The following is a 22225-nucleotide window of genomic DNA, read 5'->3' as shown; positions in this document are numbered from 1 at the left end:
CAGGTGCCGGCCACTGCAGCAGGAGCATCCAAGAGCAGCAGACAGAAGAGAAGAAGAGTGGAAGGGGTGATGGAAGGGCTTGTCCCTCCTGATCCTTCAGCTTCTAATGGATATGATGGATATGGGATGTAATACCCTATGGTGAATCCTGGGGTCAGTTATTCTGCCCACTCCACCCTGCAGGTGCAGGGTGCTCTCTGCCCCCCTCCGTGTGGGATACAAACTCAGCAGTGGCCTTGGTCTGCATACCGATCCCTGGCAGTAACTCTAAACATGAAGTCTTATCACTGCTAAAGCCAGATAGTTTATGAAAACATTGCTAACTTTAGACAAAGCAGTTAATTAGAAGAGCTTTAGCTGAAAAGTAAAATCACTGAGCAGAACCAGCTCTGTTTACCCCAAACCAGGACAAGTGTACTTGTTCTGAATCAAGTGTACTTTTAGACCACTGGAATAGGTTGCCCAGAGACGTGGTGGAGGCCCCATCCCTGGAGACATTCAAGATCAGGCTGGATAAAGCTCTGAGTAGCTTGATCTAGTTGGAAATGTCCCTGCTTATGGCGGTGGGGTTTGACTAGATGAACTTTGGAGGTCCCTTCCAGCCCAGACATTCTATGATTCTATGATTCTTGCTGCTTTTTATTTTTGAAAGAAAGATTATCTCCGACTGTGGCTTGACACATAGTTAAGTTTTGTCTCTGAGGAGCTGAGGCAGAGAGATGTTATTTGTATCTGACATACATAATAGGAATTCTTGTGTGTGAAGAGTTTTGGCATTTGCACGTTTGAAGGGTTATGTCATGGTCTCTCTCCCCTCACTCCCTTCTGCTTTATTAAGCATTAGTTACAAATACACATTTGTTTTATTTTTCCATAGGTGTGACTTGCATCTTCCTACCAGTGATAGTTTTAGCCAGGTATCGAACCCACTATTAAAGTACATGAAGACTTAAAATCTTTTAGGTCACAGTAGTTAGGCCTGCTTAAACTTACCCAAGATGTAGTCCAGAGAGAGCTTTCACTCACTGGTTCTTTAAGCAATGAAAAGGAGGGTACTAAAAAACCAAAGTTGCCACAGAAAATTGCTTCATTGCTTGGCAGGGTCGGGAGTAGTACTGGCTTCCAGAACGTGGTATTTAAAAACTGGTTGTTACTCTTTCCTCAAAATTATCAGCAGGCAAATAACTTTCCCTTGGCTTGCCACTGATGGAAAACTACAGTCTCAATTTTCTGGTTTTCACCATGCTTGCTTAATCAAAACAATGTTACACAGTTACCTGTTGAATACAGTGATAGATGTCAGTAGTTATTAATGCTAATAGTTGCTGTCTTTTTCAGAAAGGTCATGGTGAAGGGACAGACATCTCTGTTCTCATTGTTTAAAACAGTCTGCAGGTGCAGAAAGCCACTTGTGCTTTCTCTCGTTTCTGTGGTTTATCAGCTTCACCTGCCTGCTGTGGTGTGTGGTGGCTGGGCAAGGCCCTGTGCTTTGGAGCTGGCTTTCCATCAGAGGGGTTCTACCTCAGTGTTCATGCAGAAAACACCTGCAAATACCCTTCTTGCAGATAATGTATGTAGCCTTTGAAGCATTGTTTCCCAACTCATCCTTTAATGATCTCTGGTATTTCTCTGTTCTTGTTTTATTGCCAGTATCTCTGTTTCCCAGTCTGATCAATGTCTCTCTTTTGAGGCCAATTATCTTACCTTAAGTTGATGTTTGGATCAGGACCACCTTTGTAAGACTGACTTCTTCAGCCAGTTCCCGTATCCTATAGCTGTTCAATAGCAAGCACAAACATTCTTTCACATGTGATGAAGCCTCTTTAATTCTATAATGGTTGCCAGCAGTGTACTCTTACTGCACATGAATACACCATCCTAATGCAATTGCTTGGAAGAACTGATTTATATTCTTATTCCATGTCTAACACAGTTGAGAGTTCTGGATTGCTTGGAATGAGTGGAATGAGCAGCTCTCTGCTAAAATGGAAGAAGATAGGTAGGCTGCTGGGTTTGGAACCAGGGAACTCTCATGGAAATTTGAGGAATAAGGTGGTGTTCTGTCCCGGTTAGAAGGCAGAACTGTGTCCCACCTCCCTTATCCCTCAGTTTCCCAGATAAAGAGGTAAATAAGGAAGGCAGGGGTAATGAAAACCTTGCACCAAATTGAAGATTAACAAAATGAAATATATTATTTAACAGGGAACAGAAAGGAAGAAGGGAAGGGGTTTAACAGGGTACAGAAAGGAAGAAGGGTAGGGGTTTAACAGGGAAGGGGGGTTGTAGGAACAACAAGGCAAGGAAGATTAAACTTCCAAATATACAAAACCCAAATGCTATGCTGAGGCTCCCCGGTGCTGGATCTCGCTGGATTGAGGTGGATTGAAGCTGGATGCACAATCCTTGGACGTGGATGGAGGCAGGGAAGAGTCTGTGGATCAGGCCCAGGTCTCAAAGATGGCCACGGCCACGGGTAGCACAGGGAGCAGCAGAGCAGCGGTTAGAACCAAGGAACTCTCATTGAAATTTGAAGAATAAAGTGGATTTTTTTTTTTTAATCTACTTTAAACAAACCCAAGCATTCAGAAAGTGAGTGAAATTTAGAGTGAATGCTCAGATGAAAAGCTAAGAGGAATAATTTTTGATCTTACCACATGACTGAAATAATGTGGCATCCTTGCTATGTTGGTCCTTCCTGTGTGCTGAATTGCATATAAAAATGCCCCATCCTGCATGCAGCTGTAGTGCCACCATGCTTTTGTGGGGCTCAGTGAGGCAGTGTGACAACCTTGGCATTCTTTGGGAAGAGTGGTGTCTAGTTAGTCTAGCTCTACTTCTTGGAGAATTCTTTAGCTTCCTTTTTTATTAAAATATTATTCTACAACCTTTCCATGTACTTATATTTTTATATAGTATAACTTTTAGCACAGAAATGTGGAGAAAATAGAGGGGAAGAGCAGTTGCATGATGGGGACTGTGACCTGCAGAAAAACAGGGTCCTTCCCTCACCTCCCAGGTTACTATGAGCATACTACTAAACACAGTGTAAGTAATGCACAGGAAAGGATAGATGATTTTGACAGTTGCCAAGTGCTTATAGTTATAATAGCTTTAGAGATGGACAAAGGGCTTTCAGAAGTTCTAAAAACTTCTGATACTCTGATAAATTGTAGTTTTTGTTGGTAACAGGTTCAGAAGGTGTCACTCTCACTCCACACTCTAATCTTCTTTTTTCCCCATCCAAAGTCTCTTCCCAGGTATCTCCAGAGTCAGATGGTAACATGAGTTGGTAACACTATTGATAGTTCTGAGGTCTGTGCCTCCTGCCAGGAGAAAGGGTGTGACTGTAGGGTCGTTGGCTATCCCAACAGTTGGTTTCTTTTAACTTTTCTCTGCTGTGTTTTTGACACAAATATATGAAAGAATTTAAGATAAGTAACATCTGAAATCAGGTAAATTCTGTCAGAAATATCTCCAAAAGATCTTAGCCAAATAGTCATGATTCAAGTTGTGATGATCAGACTGTAAGGTCCTTGACCTCAAACTTCTAAGCTGGCTTCTCAAACTAAGAACATTGCAGGAGTTTGGGGGCTGTAGAGTATTGGCAAATGTGGTGTTTTGTTGTGGATAAATTATCCAGGTTTTCAGTGGAAACACAGGTGCATTGGGAAAAGATTTGTATGATACTGGCTCTTTTCCAGCCAAGAAAGATAACGTTTTAGCTGGGTGTGCAGCTATTGTGAGTGACACTGGAGTGGAGCTTGCTGATGCAGTTAAGATTTTGACTGTACTTGTTCTGTCAGGGTTTTCTCAGAACGTTAAACTGTTGACTGTCCAGCACATAACAGAGTCATGGAATGGTTTGGAAGGGACTTTTAAAGGTCATCTAGTCCAGTGAGGAGAGACATCTTCAACTAGATCAGGTTGTTCAGAGCCCCATCCAACCTGACCGTCCCTGAATATTTACAGGGATGGGACAGCTCCCACCTTCCTGGGCAACCTGTGCCTCATTGTACAGAATTTCCTGTACCTAGTCTAGATCTCCTCTCTTTTTAAAACCATTACTCCCTATCCTGTTGCAACAGGCCCTGCTAGAAATATTGTCCCCATCTTTCTTATAAGTCCCCTTCAAGTACTGAAAGGCCACAATAGTCTCCCCAGATCCTTCTCTTCTCCAGGCTGAACAACCCCAAGTCTCTCAGCCTTTCTTCATGGGAGAGGTGTTCCAGCCCTCTGATCGTTTTTGTGGCCTCCTCTGGACCTGCTTGAGCAGATCCATGTCTGTCTTGTGTTGAGAATGAATAGTCCTCAAGTGGTGGAGAGACTGGGGTTCGAGAGGCTAAAAGGGTGGTAAACATCTCCCTAACATCACTTCTAACCTGAATTGCTGGGAGGTCCTTTGAAGGCAGCTTCACAAGTGCTGCAGGGGGTGTAGATGGTGCTGCCAGGCTGCTGGGGCGCTGCGAGGTGCACGTCCAAGCACGGTCTGTGATGGTGCCCAGCTTCTTTGCTCTCAACCCTATTCTTACCTTTCCTCTCTGGAATTGTAGCCATCCTCCAGCAGAAGACTGGATAGGGTTCAACTGACTCGTGCTTCTCTGTGCTTCAGCAAGATGACGTTTGCTGTTAATTGCTAGGGGCAGAGTGGGGAGGCTCTGTGGGTGAGGTAAGGCTGCACATTCTGCTAGACCATTGGATCTGCACCATGCTAGCAGCAATGGTAAGGCCTGGGAAAGGAGAGGTCTGCCTGCTGCCCCAAGTGATGACCACTGCCTATGTAGCACAGGAGTGCTGAGCAGAAGCTGTGCTTGTTCTGATCCCAGCTGTAATTAAGTCAAATTTACTTCAAAATGTAGTGTTTCTCACAGTACATTTATTTTTGTCACATATATTTTTTTTATTCAAGATATATAGTATTTCTCCCTATGCTTTCCATACAATATTAGCAAATGTTGTCCTCTTTTAACTAAGTTAACAGGCATGCAGCGTAACTGATTTACTTGCTCATTGAAGTGCTTGGATTCAGCTTGTGAACCATTTTTTATCAATAATATTTTTTTTATTAACAGACACACATTGCTCTGATTACATGTCTGTGGTGGTGTGATTGTTTCATGTTAAACAGCTTTAATTGAGGCTGTCATTTGGGAGGAAGGGAAACTGGGACGTGTTGTTGAAGTTTGTATTTGCCAGAAGAGCAGTGGCTGCTTTTCAGTTTGGTGCTGCAAAGTCTGAAGTGTCCAGCTGAGAGTGCACTTACACCACGTTACAAAATGCAGTGTAAAGATGTACAAACCAATTCAGCACCTTGTGTTTGGTAGCACCGAGTTCTTCAGAAGCTAATTTAACCTTTTGGAATTTTTATGTAAACTTGATTTAGATAGAGAATTCTGTTACAGTCACTGGGTTGTTTTGTTAGGTAGCTTCATACCTCTGCAGCTTTACACTGTACAGGCATAACACCAGAAATGGTATGGAGAGAAATTCAGTATCCTACAGTTCATAACAGAATCAAAGGCTGTGGATGAGAAGTGAAAAATTTCTTGCCTCTGAGGTGATTGGTATTCACCCTCTGGTTTCCTTCCAGAGATGGCCTGCATTCATTATTTACTTGTGATTAGCTTTTTCAGGTATGTGGAAGGTCTTCATCCCTCTCTTCTGAGGGAATACATTCTTTTAAAACAACTTAGATTTTCAGGCAGTTACCTGTAAAAGTAAAAATCAGCTGGAGCTTTTTGAGTCAGATGGTATGATAATGAATGTTAGCTCTGAAACCTCTGGTCTGCCCAGAGCTGTTAAACCAACCCAACTGTGTTTGAGCAAAGTAAGATTGGAACAAGGCTTGTTTATCAGCAGGAAACAGATACTTAAATCCTGACTTCCTTGATGTCTTTTTCTGAGAGGCCAGAGAATTCCCACCCAGGCTGAAAACCCAAACATCACTAGTAAGCTTTCTCCACAGACAGATTCAGCATGCTTTGCTGTTTATTTTTTTGTTAAGTAGTTACTGGAATTATTGTGTTGAGTTCCTCAGTTATTCTAGAAAAGATATTTGCTGTGGGAGGTGGTTTCGTGCATGTTTTTTGGGGGTGTGTGTGTTTTTTTTTTTTTTAACTCAGTCTTCCTTCCTCACCTTCAGTGGGTCCTTTGTAAGTGGTGATTGTGCTGTTGGAGGTGTGCAGAATGCATAGGGGTTTTTCTCTTGTGAGTGAGGACTACCTGGCTTCTGACCTCCTTGCAGAAGACTGACCTGCTGAGTTGTGATAACTTGCTGAAGCCCATAAGTGAGCAGCCTTCTGCTAAAGGGTTAGCACAGATTTGGCCCAGTGCTGACAAGAAGTGCAGGAAGCAGGGAACCTCTAACTGTATAATAAACCATCTTATAATGTCAGTTGGTGTCACCTGCTTGTTTGTATCCAAAATTCTGCTTGGCCTGGTTTCTCCAGATATGTGGGAATGAAATAATTCACCTTTTCAACAAGTCTACCCTAGTGCTGCTGTTCTTCTTCACAGGAATTCTTCTTAAACTTCTTGCAGTGTGTAGAAGTACTTGAATAACTGTAACCTGAGGAGGGTGTAACCTCTTAGCTTCTAACCTTGGAATCATAAAATCTTCCCAGTGTTACTGCTGACTCTGTAGTTGCATGAGTTGATCTTGGATGTATTCGAAAAGTTATGCTCAGGTGTGTTCTGAAATCATTTGTTGTGGTAGCATTGTCCACTTCATGAACTATACTTGAAGTTTAATTTGCTTTGAATAGAATTATTGCTTTCAGTGTCTTTGCCAGCTTCATTACGTCCAGGTAATATTTTCTGATGACATCTTTTTAATTGCTATTTCATCACTCTGGTTGGCTGTCTTTTTTTTTTTTTTTTCCCCTCCCATTAGCAATTTTGTTTTCCCATGTGTGGTCCGTGACAGCTTTGAGGCAGGGGATTGAGATGTTCTTGTGTATGGGAGGAGCAGGAAGAATCTCCTACTTAATTTTATGACCAACTATGGTTTCTGGTTCGTATTTATAAGTGCAGCTTCTTTCCTCTGTCCTTGTCTTTAGTTTGGGAAGTGTTTCAGTAATGTGGGGATGTGTGCATTTTAAGTACACCTGCCTTGTTATGCCCTCTTTCATACTGTAGATAATCTGAAGCTGTGAAGAAAGGAGTTTTTTTTCTGATGGTTTTTATGATGTGCAGAGACTTTTTTTTGTGAATAAGCAAACAACTTTCTTCTTGCTTTACAAGTTACAAACAAGCTTTTTGTTATCTGTTGCTTAAAATCCAAGCATTTCCTTCTGCACCTTGCAAGTGTGAACACTTATTTTATGCATGTCTTTGACTCTTCAGATCTCTGTGCAGGCGTCCTGGCTGAAAACAGTGATTCAAGGATTCTTTCATTACTTGCACAGTCTTGGTCTGTAACATCAAAAACTATTGCTGAGAGATAATCCTTCGACCTGTGTATAATGAACTCTTGATCTTGGTTGAGTTCCTTGTGGACATGTGTCCAAGGCATGTTAAGTGGTATTGGTGAGCACTAATTGGCACATGGGTTTGCAGTTGCAGCCGTATCCAAGGGCACATGTGCAGTCTTGTAATATTTTTCTGATTATGAAGTGCATTTTTCTGCCACCAGTGTTATGTTGTAGGGCTCCTGTCTGAATCCTCCCCCATTTAGACTGACTTCTGTGTTAGTCTGTGACCCTGCAACACTATCAGAGTTAAGGATGTGACATTCTAAAGCTCGTATTCAGAATCCAAGTACAAGGCCAGGCTAAGAGGCTTTTGGTTCTGCTCTGAAAACTAAGTAATAGCACGCAAGGAGGTGCAGACAAGAAGGGTGTGAGGCATTGTACCTTCCTCTCTGCTGCACTCCTCTTTGGAGATGTGGTACTTTTTTGAAGAATCATTGGACTTGCTGATTGCTATGTTTAGAAGTTTAACTCCTAAATAAAAAAAATGAGTTCTGGATAACTTTAGAGCTTTTGGGAATACACGAATGGTAATGTGATCAGGTTAGAGCCCTATTTGTTGTCAGAGTTAAGACAGCTTTCTATGAGCATCCCTGGGAAACTTCTGGATGTAGTGTCTTATTTCTGCTGCTCTGCACATGTAGGCCACATGGTCCTGATTTTAATGGAATTCTTGTCTTAAGTAAGAACATTCTACATAAAGCTCTTCTTTAAAAGGGAAAAAAGGAAGTTGTAGACCATGGACCTCCCAAGCAAGCTGATCAACACTTAAGGTGTTTTGTGTAGCTTTTCAGCTTCCTGATGATATTAAGATCCAGTCACTTCTGCAGCATTGGCTTTTGGGAAACTCACTTGAAGGTGGATATAAAGAATGTGGTTTTAATTTCTGCACAGAATGTGGTGCTCTCAGGGGGATCCACGATGTTCAGGGACTTTGGACGACGGCTGCAAAGGGATTTGAAAAGAGTGGTGGATGCGAGATTGCGACTTAGCGAGGAACTCAGTGGGGGCCGGATAAAAGTAAGTAAGAATTTCAAGTTCTGTTAATTATGTGAGTAGTGAAAGAAATTAAGTTCAGAGTTTTCATTTCACCAGTGAAAAAGCAGCATTGCAAAATGAGTAGTACATATGCATGTGTTGTTAAACGTGTTGGTAGCCTTGCAATGCATGACATGCCTTTACAGGAATCTTAAAGTTACTATGAGCAGTCTCTAAGGGCAGTTCTGGTTTCCATTCTGGGATGTATGTGGTCTTAGCAGTAGGCAAGAGGGATTGAACTGTTGTGTCTTTCACAAAAAGTTTTATGGCTTGGTCTCCTAGGGAACATGGGAAACTGAGTAATAAGTGTGAGACAGTGATGTTAACGAAGGGTTGAAGATGTCTGGGTCTGAGCATTTTCAGTTTGTAAGGATCTTGCCAGAAAAATGTAAGCCAACTAAATATAAACTGTTCTTCTTAGCCCAAACCAGTTGAAGTTCAAGTGATAACACATCATATGCAGCGTTATGCAGTTTGGTTTGGTGGTTCCATGCTGGCTTCAACAGTAAGTTTATCAAAATTGTTCTTTTTTAAATTTTTTTTTTTACTGCATGTTGCCTTCTGGCCATATTTGATCTGAGTACTAAGTTTTAAACCTTTTCATTGTGACAGCATAAACTGTGTCACATTCTAGAATCCTTACCCAACTTTTATCTGGGTAAAATTTGTACAGGAGAAGTAGGAGCTTTACCCGAGTAAGGAGATCATGTTATGATACAATTCTAAAGTAGTTTTTATACCAAAGTGCTAGAGATTGGTTAGTACTTCAGGAATACAGAATGTAAATCAATGATCTTAAACTGGAGAGAGAAGCAAATACAGGAAAATGGGAGCAATTCCTGTCTCCAAAGTGGGATTCTTTATTGCTGTGTTTAAAAGTAGTTTTCTGTCCAGATAAGCTTTTAATTGTATTTGTATCCTAACATTTATAGTTTTATTTTATTTCAAAAATGTACTACTATGTCATGAAGTTGCAATCTACAGAAATGTTAAGGCATTAGTTTAATTGTTTTTTCTACTGGATATATTCTTATGCTTTTGAGGGGGTTTGTTTTATATTTTCATAGCCAGAATTTTTCCAAGTATGTCACACCAAGAAAGACTATGAAGAGTATGGCCCTAGTATTTGTCGTCATAATCCTGTTTTTGGAGTCATGTCATAACGCTCATCTAATGGAAGCAAGATCACTGATACCTTGCTGGTGAAGAAACTCATGTAAAGCAGAGGAAGGCAGTAGATACTGTAAATACTGAAGGAAGATGTTGTTATCTCTGGGATGCATTTGGATCACCACCGTGCACTGAAGCACAACTCACAGCCCCAAGTCATTTCAGTAAAAGCCATTTCTCTGCTGACTACTTCAAAGCCTATCCTTCTTTCTTCCTAAATGTGAGGTAATTGAATATAGGTAAGTCTCAGTTTAGGAGATTGTGCAAATACTACTGAAACTGACTCTAGAAGAATAAGGCAGTGTTTTACTGCTTGTGGAAGGATTTACCCCTTTCCCACTTTGCCCTGATTCTGCAATCAAATCTTTTGCAACGGAGCACTGAATACCACATTGCCTTCAGGGGAGTTGGGATGGATGCAGGTACCTGCCCCAAAGGATTAGATTGCAGGATTAGGACTGCACTTTGTAAATGTAGGTTTTTTCATATCATTTTGTATTTTATGATATTGGTAGGGTAAATTGGTGAGGAGTTCTAAGCCCGGAGAGCTGTCAATGTCATGGAGTGAGGTCAGGCATTTCCAGGTGTGAGGCATGTATTATTGGAGGGGTTTTGTTTTTTTTTTTTTTTTTTTTTTTTTTTTTTTTTTTTTTTTTTTTTTTTAGGAAAAAAAAAGCCATGTATGCTAGAAATTGATTTGTTCTTGTTTGGATGACACAAACTTAAGTGATTTACAGTATTGTATGAAGTTTATTACAGCCACTGTTACCTTGTTTTGAAATTCCTGAAACTGTTTTATAGAAGATGCTTTGTTTTGATGTTGGTGAGTGGTGGATGACACACGGGCCTTGCACCAGTGAAATAAAAGCTGTTAACATCTTTATGAATGTTTGTGGTAGTCCTGATTTACATACACCTCCACAGTATCTCACAAGGTTAGCTTTTCATTTATAGGTCGTTGTACATGAAATCATAGTAACACTGAAATTGGAAGGGACCTCTGGAGATTTTTGGTCCAGACTCTCACTTCGAAGTCTGATCTGGTTGTTCAGGGCCAGTCAAGTTTCAGGTTTCTTTGAATGGTGGTTCCTTAATGTCTCTGGTAACCTGTTCCAGGGATTAAATACCCTGTTATGGGTACGTGTTCTTGTGTTATGTACAGTGTTTAAATTGAGTAGGAAATCCTAATTACTCTCTGTGCTGATACTTCTCTGATCTCTGTCAGCAGAGGTTTTGTAATAGTTTGTGTAGCCCAATAAGAATTTTGGAAGATGCATGAATTTGGTTTTAAGTGGGATGGAGGTGTTGAGACCAAGCAATTACTTGTTCAGCATAGATTAGGAATTAACAAGATGTGACTTTTATGTGTCAAGTGTGGTTCTGTAAAGCTTAGCTTTTAGGAGAAGCGTTGAAGCAGACTTTGCTCAGTCCTCTCACTAAGAGAAGAATGTGTAATTCCCAAGGGTTAGGGTTGGGCTGGCCACTAGACAAATGACAGATACTCTCTGTTTAACCCTCTCTCTTCCCGGAAGGCAAGAGAAAGGGGGAATAAGGGAGAGAGGCTTATGGTTTGGAAAACTATAAAACAGCTTTAATGAAAATAACGATAAAACGAAATAAATACAAACCAAATATCAAACACAACCCCCCGGATGATAGTACCCGTCATCTCTGGCGCTGTGGAGCAGGCACTGGGGAAGTCCCAGACTGGCATATGGGAATTGGATTCAGGAACTAGATTCAGGAACACATGGAAAGAAATTGAAGGCAGGACAGACAGTCCTCCTTGGACACTGGCCATTGAAGAAGAGACTTTGGCCCTTGTGAACCCTCAGCTTTATGGTGAATATGACGAGTGTGGGATGGAATCCCTCAGTGCTTAGTTCAGGGTCACCTGTCCTGTTAAGTGTGGGCTGAAGGACTGGCATGCTCACTTGGTGCTATGAAGTAGAGAATGCTGGGGTTGTAGCATGTTTACATGTGGTGACCTGCAACCAATTTTAACCAGGCAGTGAAATCTCTTGGAGTCAGCAGGAGGTGGTAGTTCTGGCGTAAGGCATAGGCACCCATTATTTTGGGGAAGAAAACTTCTTGGAAAAAGTAAGCAAGATTCATGCTGAAAACAGTGAGGAAATGTGCTCCTTTTCACTGTTCATAAAAACCATCAATGGTAAGAACACTAATACAGGATCTTTGAATGTCCTGAAGCTGAGTTTCCATTCAACTTTTTGGAAGGCTGACCTACATACCACACATGAGTTTAGAAAAAGTCTTTGGGCAGAAGAGTATTCAAGATGAGGTGTGTCAGTGGATAAATAGAAATGTTAGCTCCTTCTGTCTTGCTGGCTCCTGTTGGGCTAGTTTAAGCTTGTTGGCAAGTAAGTTTGCCTTTTCAGTTATATTTTATGGATTCCTTGCAAAAAGTTAATGAATAACTGCAAGGATCTGTGAATAGCAAGTGAAAACGGATTCCTAAACCTGCTGTTTTTAGGCACTCCCATGAGAAGGAGCCGTGCATTAGGTTTGAATCCTCTTGGACAGGGGAAGGAATTGGCCTCAAGAGTCAAAAGGCAGCAGGTATCTGTAACTACAGACAGCAGCAGTTACTAGTGTGCTTCTGCCAAGTGTGATTTCTTAAGGAGTGTCCTCTACATCTAACACATCAGGGCAGACTTCTGGAGCATGGGAAGGGTAATTTGCTGTTCTGTTAGCTGCTGTTGAAGGGGTAGTAGTCCTGTTTTGAACCTGGATCTAAACTGGTCTTGAGTTTTGTATAGTTGGTTCCTCTGATTTGTTGTTGCTTGGGGCTTGACTTGGAGGCTGTATGATGCATACAGTATGACACACCAGTATCATACAGTGGGCTGTAGGTGCCCACTAGAAAAGGGAGTTACCTCTCCCCATCAGCCAATTAGCAGATGATGTGTTTTAGCCTTGATTAGCTTTGACTTGATTCGTGTCAATGCTCTAAAAGTGGAAGGTATTGTTTCCTGCTGCTGATCCAATGAGCCTTTTCCTTTTTTTTTTTTTTTCCAGTAGTTTTAAAGCTTTTCTGAACCTGAAGAGCATTGTGCATATTTTCAGTGTGGTGCTTTCAATTAACTACAATTAGTGAAGTCTTGATGTGAACTGCAGTACTGATCTTTCTGTAAATAATTCATTCTTTATGATCGCTGGGTTCTCTCTCATCTGGAAAATATTACTGTTGTGCCAAACAAGTGTTGGAGATGGAACAAGCAAAAAGCTTATTTAAAACCACCAGGGATAGTAAGCAGAGATATGCAGCCTCCTGTTTAATGGAAGAGTGCTTTGCATAATCTTAAAAAGTGCTGTGTGGTGGCTGTCAGACAGATACACAGAATGGAGACTTAGGTAAGACCACAGCAAAAGAGTAGGCAGCTAACTCATTCTCAGGCACTGGTCATACCTGTGGAAACCCAAGAGCATTTTTGCAAAAGCTAAAGAAAAACCCAAAGTAGCAACTTGTTTGTTTTCTACAAGCTGAATGTATCTGATAGAAGAAAGAGGCAGGATAATACATGTTCACAGCTTGCTTCTCTGGCTGCTTTTGTTCTTGCTGTTTCACGTGTGATGATTCTCCTGCAAGCAGCCAGGGCCTGACCCGAGGTCAGTGGAAAAGTCTCCTCTCTGGCATTAATGATCCTGTAATGTTCTTGGTTCCTTTCCTTGCTGCCACCTACCATGTCAGTCTTGACCATGCTGCATCATTTTGGGCAAGTGAATTAATTTCTGTATGCTTCTTCTTGATTTTTTTCATAGCATTTGTCTGCTCTGATGGAACTGTCAAAACTTAGGTGCAGATGTCTGACGTGGTTACTTTGGCCTCAAAGAGAGTAGCAGAATTATATCCTAGGATGAGACGAGTTGGCCCCAGGATATGTACCTAAAACAGGTTCGTTGACTCATCCTTTGGCAGTTCTTTCTGCATTCCATAGACTATAAAAAATCTGTAATGTCTAGCACAGGTGTTGCATCTACTTTTTAAAGGCTCAAAGTTGTAAGAATAAAATATCCCACCCTGACTTTGGGCTGGACACTCTGGATGGTAGACACCGAAGTGATGTGGTTGAGGAAGTAGGCTCACTGCGAAGGAGAAATGATGTGGTTCACTCTGCTGTACCCGTGAGAAATGGTGAGGGATGAAAGCTGTTCTGCTTTAGCTTCCAAATTACTTTGGGTTTTTTTACCTCAGTGTTATCTAAATGAACAGCCTCTGTGGTCCTGCTTGGATGTTGGCAGCTTTAGTCTTAACTGTGCGAGGCTGTTGTGTGTGAGTCCCTGCCTGCCTGTCCTTAGGGGTGAGGTAAGGGCAGCCCCTGCAGAGCTCAGCTGTCCCAGCAGCTGTGCTGTGCCTGGGGAAGGCCGAGTGCCTCGTGGCTCAGCACGGTGAGGCAGGGGCCTTCTCCTGCACACCAGACCTCCTCACCTTGGTCCAGAGGGAATTCTCTGCTCTACACACGGTGCAGTTTCAGTGGCATTCGTGTCTTGCAGCACTGTCCTGCCAGGCAGATGAAAGGCTCCAGAGCCACCTAAGAGTGTCTGCTGCCTTCAGCTATTGTCGAAGCAGAGGTCAAGCTAAATCAGGATATTTGGATTATTTTCCAACTTTCCTTTTGGTGGAATTGGGAAGAAGAGGGAGCGCGGTAATTCCTCAGGGATTTAAACGAGACTTTAAATCTTTAGCAGGACATTACAATAAAAGCTGTGTTGTACTGAGGAGGGGCATGGGGTTCCTAAGTACCTGTCAATAATTATAAACAGACTCCCTGATACCTCTCCTTCTTCTCTAGTGCTCTTTCCTTTTAAGTTCTCTTTGAGTTCAGCTGATGAACGTAACTAGGTTATATTATTAGTCATTGCTTCCTACCTACATCTAGTTTGAAGTTTGGTGATGTTTTGCCTGTGGTCCTGGAGGCCTGTTACATCTTCCCAGTTGCATCAGCTGTTCTAAAATTAAGATTTTACATTTCCCAACAAACATGGCATCTCGTGTTATAAATCAATATCTAGAAAATCATGAAGGAATTTTTTCCTCACTTCCAATTTGTATCCCTCTGTAATTAGAGCAAGGAAGTGACAGGGCTACCAGTGTTGTGAGCTGTTTTACCCTTTAACTGCCTGGGGGAGACAAGGGGTTGATGTGGATTTGAAAAGTCTGAAAACAGAGGGTGTTTGTAAGGATGATGGCCACCCCACATCTTGAGTTTGCCAGCACGTCTCTTGTGTTTGTGATGCCTGTGCAATCAGGTGCATCTGCACTTTAAGGAGTGCTGCCCTATTATGTCTGTGGTACATCGGTAAATAAAGGAGCAGTGTAGATTAACTGGGAAGCTCATTTCATGAAAAAAAGCAATTTTTCAGCAGTTTGCTGTGCTGTTGTTTTTCTAGCACCCTGCAGGGTGATGACAAGAGAAAAGGAAAAATTGTTCACTGCCTTTGACGAGTGGTAGGTACTGTATATGAAAGAGAGATATTTTAAATGCAAGCCCATATTGCTTGTAATTCTGTTTCTACTGGTAATCTGCAGTTTGATAGAGGAGACATGTTTTGGCACAGTTCCAATAAGGATGTAGTCAAAACAAAGTAGAAGATACATTGCTGAGGTGGTGAGCACCTCCCTGGCCCACAGGGTAGCAGCTGGGTAGCTAGGTTCCCCTGACCTGGACTTTGAGTGGCTGAAGTTAGTTCATGAGCAAGGACAGAGCCAGCCTCTAGAAAATACTAGGCATAACTGTGTCCTAGTACTTTTCCTTTCTTTGGAGCATCACAGTGCTTCAGGGACACTTTGGATTCAGAAACAGGATGTATTTTGAGGGTGGCGGTTGCATTACTTTCCTTCAGAGTCCTCTTAGCTTGGCAGGGTTCAGCATTTTGAATTAGCAGGTGATGCCCCCCTCTGAACCAGCCTTCTGGTGGGAACAGCTGCTGAGGACACTTCTCATCAAGCTGAGGTGGTCTCTTGCACCAGGGGAGGATGTGAGAGACTGGATCTAGCATCCAAGAGTGGAGTGGGCAAGTTCTGGTTTATAGTTCATTTGAACTATTTAGGTACTTGTAGTAGTAATCATTGGTTAAAAATAGAAGTAACTCGGATCAATACAGAGATTCTTGCCACTGCACTAACTACCTGAGAATAATGGCTGGGTTACCAAATTGTTTCCTTTAAAGCTTTTTCTAGCTGGTCCCATATGCTGTGTATGCTTTTAGGCTGCAAACAAGCAGAAGGTTTAAGCAAACATTTTTCATCTTCTTTAACTTATTTTCCAAGATAATATGAAAATGTTGACAATGTTAGTGTAGAAAGTATAAAGAGATGACCAGAAGAATAGTCCTCAGTAGTACTTGGATGTTTGGCCTGTTGTGGTTTCATTCCATTTGGGCACAAGTCAGCATCTACTGCAGTTTAAGTCATCTTAACTTCTTTCCAAAGAATTGCTGAAAATTTTTCTGCCCTTTGATGGCTGATTGACAAGTGGCAATCTATGACACATTTCTTTCAGTGGTTTACATCTGTGCACCCAGTAAGGTGCTCTAGAAAACCAACTAATGGTGCAACAAACATGCCAAATGGGAGTAGAAACCATGATGTGTTCTAGGCTGTGTATTCTGGTGCTTATTAATTGTGCTTCTTGGTTAATGGGCTGCATCATTGGCTATGCCATCCCTTTTCCTGTGGCTTGCTTGCAGAATGTTGTACGTTTTCCAGCTACTCAATATGGTACGTCTATAATGCATTAGATGATATTGGCAATTAAAGGATTACAGCTAGGATATAATTATGGCCCTGTGGAATAAAGTTTTCAAATTATTCTGCTGCAGTTAATAATTACGCTGTGCGAGCCCTGGTGCCAAGGATTAATAGGGGGATTACAGACTGCTTTCCTGTAACATGCAGTCCAGGGACATGCAGTTCACAATTCACGGGCTACAAGGAGCTCCTGACCTCATGGGAAATGCTGTTCAAGTTTACTGTCCAGTGGAATGTTTTTGTGTTATATTAGGATTGTTTCTCTCTCTCACCCTGCGTTTATCATGCGGTGACTTCTCAGAGTAGCTCACATCCTGAGTAGACAACCCTTAAACTGGGGTATTAAGGAAGTGAAAGCAGACAAGCTTCAGTAGACAGCCTTGCACCATTAACCTTGCCCCTCTTTTGCACTTCTCCTTTGCACCAGAGGCATCTCAGCTAGATGCTCCGGATTCTCTCCCTGTGGAATGGATATGGGAGCCTTCATGATACATAAGTATTTAGATTTAAACATTTTATTTCTGTTTATCTGAAAATTATTTACTCTTAAGAACCTCTGCAGTCAGCGCTTCTCTAAAGAGCTGCAGTTGTTTGGCTGTAATGAAGATAAACCAATGTTGATGCTACTTAAAATGGATGAGAATGTTACTAAGGATTGTCAGTGAAGTAACAAAACAGCCCTGAACTGTTGGTTGAATACCCAAATGGGAAACTTAGGCTTCTTTTTGCCAAATTGCAAGTAAACTAAATGCCATTTAATTTTCTCTGAACTTGGATGATTCTTGGTTGAGGGTGGTATCAAACCTCATATTAACTTTGAAATGAAATGTCTTGTTTCCCACGTCAATTCTGAATGGTTGTAACAATGCTTGAAGTTAAACGTGCTCAAAAGCCTTCTCTGGCATGGAGACTGACTTACATGAATTCTTACTAAACTCTTCTGACTTTGCCAGTAAAGTAGCCACATGTGGACTGCTTTTTCAGCTAATCTCTGGACTCTGTTAATTCCTGAGTTGTGCTTTGCTATTAGTTGGCTCAGTGACAATTGCCCATGGCCAAAAATGATGCTATGGATCATGCTTACGATTTAACAATCTAGTTGATGGTACTCCAGGGCCTGGGAAAGTTCCTCAGTGCTGTTTAATTTACCAGCATAAATTGAACCTGCGTATTTTCAGTGGCAGAGCGATGCCAAATATTTCAAATAGCAGGCTATTTTATTTTCTTAAGGCTCCAGGTGTTTGTCATGATGTGTTTTTACATTGTTTTACAATGAATCCAATTTATGTTTGAGGAGAATGCTACGATAGTTGCTGAAGGAATGTGAACCTTGGGCTGTCAGATAACAACGAGACTCTCCAGTTTGGTTTGAAAAAATACCCTAATTTTTAAGCCAGTATTATCGATCTTAATGTTGGAGTAATATTTAAATATATAAGTTGTGCCTATGTAAGAGTTATGGGGTCAGCTTATACTCTTCACTTTCTATAATGTAGGATGGGTAGTGACTTGTACAGATTTTATGGTTAACAGGGTTTTTTTTCCTTAGTCTTCATTTCACTATTTTTCATGAGTTACCACCATGTAACCTCTGCAAGGCTCTCACTACTGAGATGTATTTAGCATCTAATTTGTCTTTGAGAATCTTTCCTCCTGATGGGAGCATGTGAGAAGGAAAAAGAGCCCAGCTTGACTTTTACATTTCTCTGGATGGCTTTACAGGACTATAAATCGAACAATTTGTTCTGGAGTATTGCCACAAATAAGGTCTGGCAGCTGGAACTGGGCTGCTATGTGCATTGCATGAACATTAAAGCTCCTCGGTCTTTCTCTTCAAGCAGAAGCTGCTTTGAAATGATAGTCAAAATTCTTTCTCCTTTCATGTCTGTATGGTGTTTTCCCTGTTTGCTCCTGCCCCAGTCTTCTGTCTTAGACCCAAGAAGCTTGCATGGATGTTTTGATGAAATAATTAACAAAAAAGATTGGCTATGACAAAATGGCACTTTTCAGCCAAAAGGGAAAGACTTTTTGGGCAACTCTGCTAGAAATAGTTTCTCTGCATAGTTATTTTTCCAAGCAAGGAATACAATTCCTGCAATTTGGCAAGATGCAGTCTTTTGAACCTGGGCGTTCTCGAATGGCTCAGAGTTACCAGAATTGTAAAGCAGATTAAAATCTGCTGCTAGATGCAGTTGCTGTCGTGGTTTGCATAGCAGCACAATAGCACTGAAAAATAAGTTCTTAGTGCCAGCAGAAGACAAGTTTAGTGGTGTCATTTTTTTCCAAAGCCAAGCATTGCTAGGTTGTACTCTGGTAGTAAAAACCAAAGAAGGCATATTTTTTCCACAAGAGTAATTTAAATCTACCCTGTGTGTTAGAGACACTGGGTCATGAATACTCCAAAGTTTTAGTAACTGAAGGTAACACTGAAATTAATTTCTCTTTCCTTTTCTAAGTCTAAATATAACTGGACAACAGATCAGTACTATCATCAGACTGCACATATATAAATAGCCAAAAAATTACACTAAATTGCAGCAAAGCCAACTGTCTTCTTTCCCGAGGGAAGGACAGCTTGTTCCAATCATGATTTGTGCCACAGGCTTTTATAGCAGAACTGCAAAAATCTTATAAAAATTGTATTAGAGTAGGACCAGCCATCCTTAAAGATATTAAGCTTCCAGCTGTGAGCAAATTTGTCCCAGAAGTGCAGGGAGTTTTGTGTGAGGTTCCTAATTTTCTTAAAATCTTTCTTTAATGGTGTCTATTATTAAAGCTGTTTCTTCCCCCCGGGTGTGTACAGGGGAACAAGCAACTTGTGATTAAATGCGTGTTGAGGTCCTGGCCATAGCACTTACTGATTCATGAACCATTGTGTCTTCAGAAGCAAAAAACCAATTATACTCCAGAGAGCACACTTTAATTGTTCAAATAGGTACTTTAAGCTTTTACACTTGAATAATAAATCACGTGGAAGTAGATCTGCCTCTTTGCAGCTACTTTTTATCTGCCCCAGCCACCACCAGAAATCAGCAGGCAGATCAGCAGCCCACTGAGATCATTCAGTTAGCTTCTGACCATGTCCTGTGGGTTGGTGCTCACAGGCTGCCTTTTTCAGGATTGTGTTTTAGCTTCTGCTGCCTTCAGAGGGATAGTTCTGTAGCTTCTCAAAGTACCTGTCACTGGAAGTGAGGTGCCCTGAAAGGGCTGGCTGGTAATAAGGCACAACGCTCATGAGATGGAGTGAATGTAACTGGCAAGAGCACACATACAGTGTGGACATCAAAGTCAGAGCCACCTTTCTTTCAATAAGGCAAGCTTAAAAGAACTTAAGATAATCTATTTTCCTTGTTCATCCCATTCTAGGCTCTGCTGAAATTCCCAGTAACATATCCAAGCAGTACCAGCGATGAGGATGGTTTCTGGGTTGTCACAGCTGGGAGGTGAACTGGGACCAGTTACATCATGGGAAAGGCACGGTCCTTGAGGAGAACCCTGTTAGCGTTGGTGTACCAAAGGGGTACTGGTTTGGTGAACGAGTCTTGAGGAGATTTAGTGATGGGCTACTCAGCATTTTCTCAACCTGATTAGATTAGCCTAAAAAACATTTTTGGTGAAGGACTTTTTAATGAAATTAGTCCTTTTTTTATATCTGTGTGTGGAAGATAAAACATTTCAATTGCCAAATGGAAATTGTTCTTTTCCAAATGATGGTAATATAAGTATTATAAATCAGATACTTCTGTTAAGCTGCACCTGCACTTACAGACTGGCTTTGCTTGGGATTTACCTTTCCTTTGGGACTACAGGTGTGTGCTTCCAGGATTTCTCACCTTTTTTTTTGTCCTAGATTTTTTTTGGTATTTTCTTTTTCTTTATTTTTTTCCTTGAGTATAAGTTTTCATTCCATTGTGAAATCTTCTCAAAAGAGTTTGGTCAAAGTGTTCATTTGGTTTTCATGAGCAAAACTCCAATAAACCTAATAATTTGGCCAGTTTTACATGCCATCAGAGGTGCACTCAGCATGCTACCAGCAATAATTAACAGCAGATACTAATTTTCTTCAATCCAGATGATCTCTGATATTATCATGGGAGTGATGAGTGCTGACCAGGAGGACCAGTGTACATCAGTCTGGCTTGTGTGGCCAACACCAGCATGTTGTGCTCTAGATCTCTTCTTTTTTTCTGTCATGTCAGCTGTGCTGTCACAGTTTTTCAGCTCTCTGGGCAGCTCTGTGAAGGGCAGCAGAATGAAGATAGATGTGAGCAAATCCCCCTGGAAGGTGTTTTTTTTCTTTTTTTTTTGTTTTGTTTTGTTTTGTTTTTGTGAAAAACTTGTTACTTTACAACAATTCCTTGTCCTGAATGTGTCAGCTTTCACGTGATGAAAGCAACCCTCACCTTTGGTATTCTTGATTCCTTAGTGGATATTCAGGTAGCTCACTGTGGCGTGATGAGAAGATGGGGTTATAATCCTGAGACGAGGTGCTACTTTTCTAGGACAGAATTAATCTGTTCCACTTTATGACTCTCAAAGATGCCTAAATCTGAGCTCATCAGTTTAGCTCTCACAATTCACACAGGTCTAAAATAGGTCAGATGAATGACTCGGTGGCACTGCCTGCTTCTTTCCATGAAGTTAGATCAGGAGATGCAGCTGAACTTAAGTGACAAGAGTTTTCTTCCCAGAAAGATAAATCGGTGTGACAAGCTTAGGCTCAAATTTTCTGGTGGTATATCTAGTCTCTGACAAGAACAGACATTTTGCTAACCCTTCTTCAGAAGCATGGGGGTTTATCTGAGCCAGAGAGCATCAAGCTAGTACTGAAACCTCTGAAAGGCTGAGAAAACCTATTTACTCCTAGAAACAGATCCTGTTTTCTTAATGAAATTCCCAGTAACATTTTCACATTGTCATGGATTTAGGTTGTTTCAGACATCCATTTACCAATTACCAGCTGATAGCAGCACTAAATTGAGTCTAGCAGTCAAGATCAGATAAACTGTGAGCATTTATGCTTCCCATGCATCCTTCCTACATTATTCAGTTGTACTTAGTGATGGTATATTTTAACTGCCTGGTGTAATTTGTGTGAGTCTAAATATTACATATTTTAAGAGGCACTGGTTTGATGTGCAGTGTCAGAGCTGAGAAGGTTCATTTCACATTGATGCTGTTTGTGACAGTCCTGCATATGTTTAAAGATCTTTTGACATCTTTGAAGTAATCTTGCTCCTGGACTGTAGCTGTTCTTGGGTCTTTCCTTGTTTGTGTTTCATGATTCTGCTTTTAAAGTTATTTTTCTTATCTTCACTGAGCTATCAACATCTCTTCCTTCTAACAAGCCATTCTGCAATGACTTGCTATATTGTGATTTATCAAGTGCTAGGGACATCAGCTGTCATTTGTTACAGCTTTGTAGTTCAGTAATAAGGATTTCAGTTTCCAGGAATCTGTCTTACTATCCTAAAAGCAGCTTTTAGTTCATCAGTGATTGCAATTCCCATGCCTGGGTCTGTATCTATTGCCACTGAAGGCAAAGACCAAATTGCTAAATGGCTTTATGAATTCTTTTCGTAGCAATTGGAATTGCTTTAACCTTTTCCAAAATAAGAACCAGAGCTTCTAAGAAAAAGCAGACAGAAGAGGAGGAGGAAGAGAATATTGTTTTAGAGTTTAAACTCTAAAGATGGCAAGTAAAAGCCTGAGCAACCCCATGGGCGGAAGGAGGCGAGCCAGCCCTCCAGCGGAGCCTTTTTGTTGGCTTTTGTTTCCTAAA

At 41.2% G+C, this 22225-nt stretch overlaps 1 protein-coding gene across 1 annotated transcript in view; it reads left to right on the top strand.

Annotated features, from left to right (window-relative positions):
* ACTR3B (ARP3 actin-related protein 3 homolog B (yeast)) overlaps positions 1–10202 on the top strand; it is a gene marked incomplete at its 5' end in the record, with an annotated part of 19451 nt that extends 9249 nt beyond the window's left edge. The window contains 3 exons of the mRNA XM_008941723.1: positions 8361–8486; positions 8926–9009; positions 9572–10202. Of these exons, the coding sequence (XP_008939971.1) occupies positions 8361–8486; positions 8926–9009; positions 9572–9667 (306 nt within the window). The remainder of the gene's footprint in view (positions 1–8360; positions 8487–8925; positions 9010–9571) is intronic.
* Between the last annotated feature and the right edge of the window lie 12023 nt (positions 10203–22225).

The sequence above is a fragment of the Merops nubicus genome, unplaced genomic scaffold, assembly GCF_000691845.1.
Source record: "Merops nubicus isolate BGI_N331 unplaced genomic scaffold, ASM69184v1 scaffold216, whole genome shotgun sequence".
NCBI classification, from domain to species: Eukaryota; Metazoa; Chordata; class Aves; order Coraciiformes; family Meropidae; genus Merops; species Merops nubicus.
Note: the sequence above shows the minus strand (reverse complement) of the source record. Positions and strands in the feature narration are given on the sequence as shown.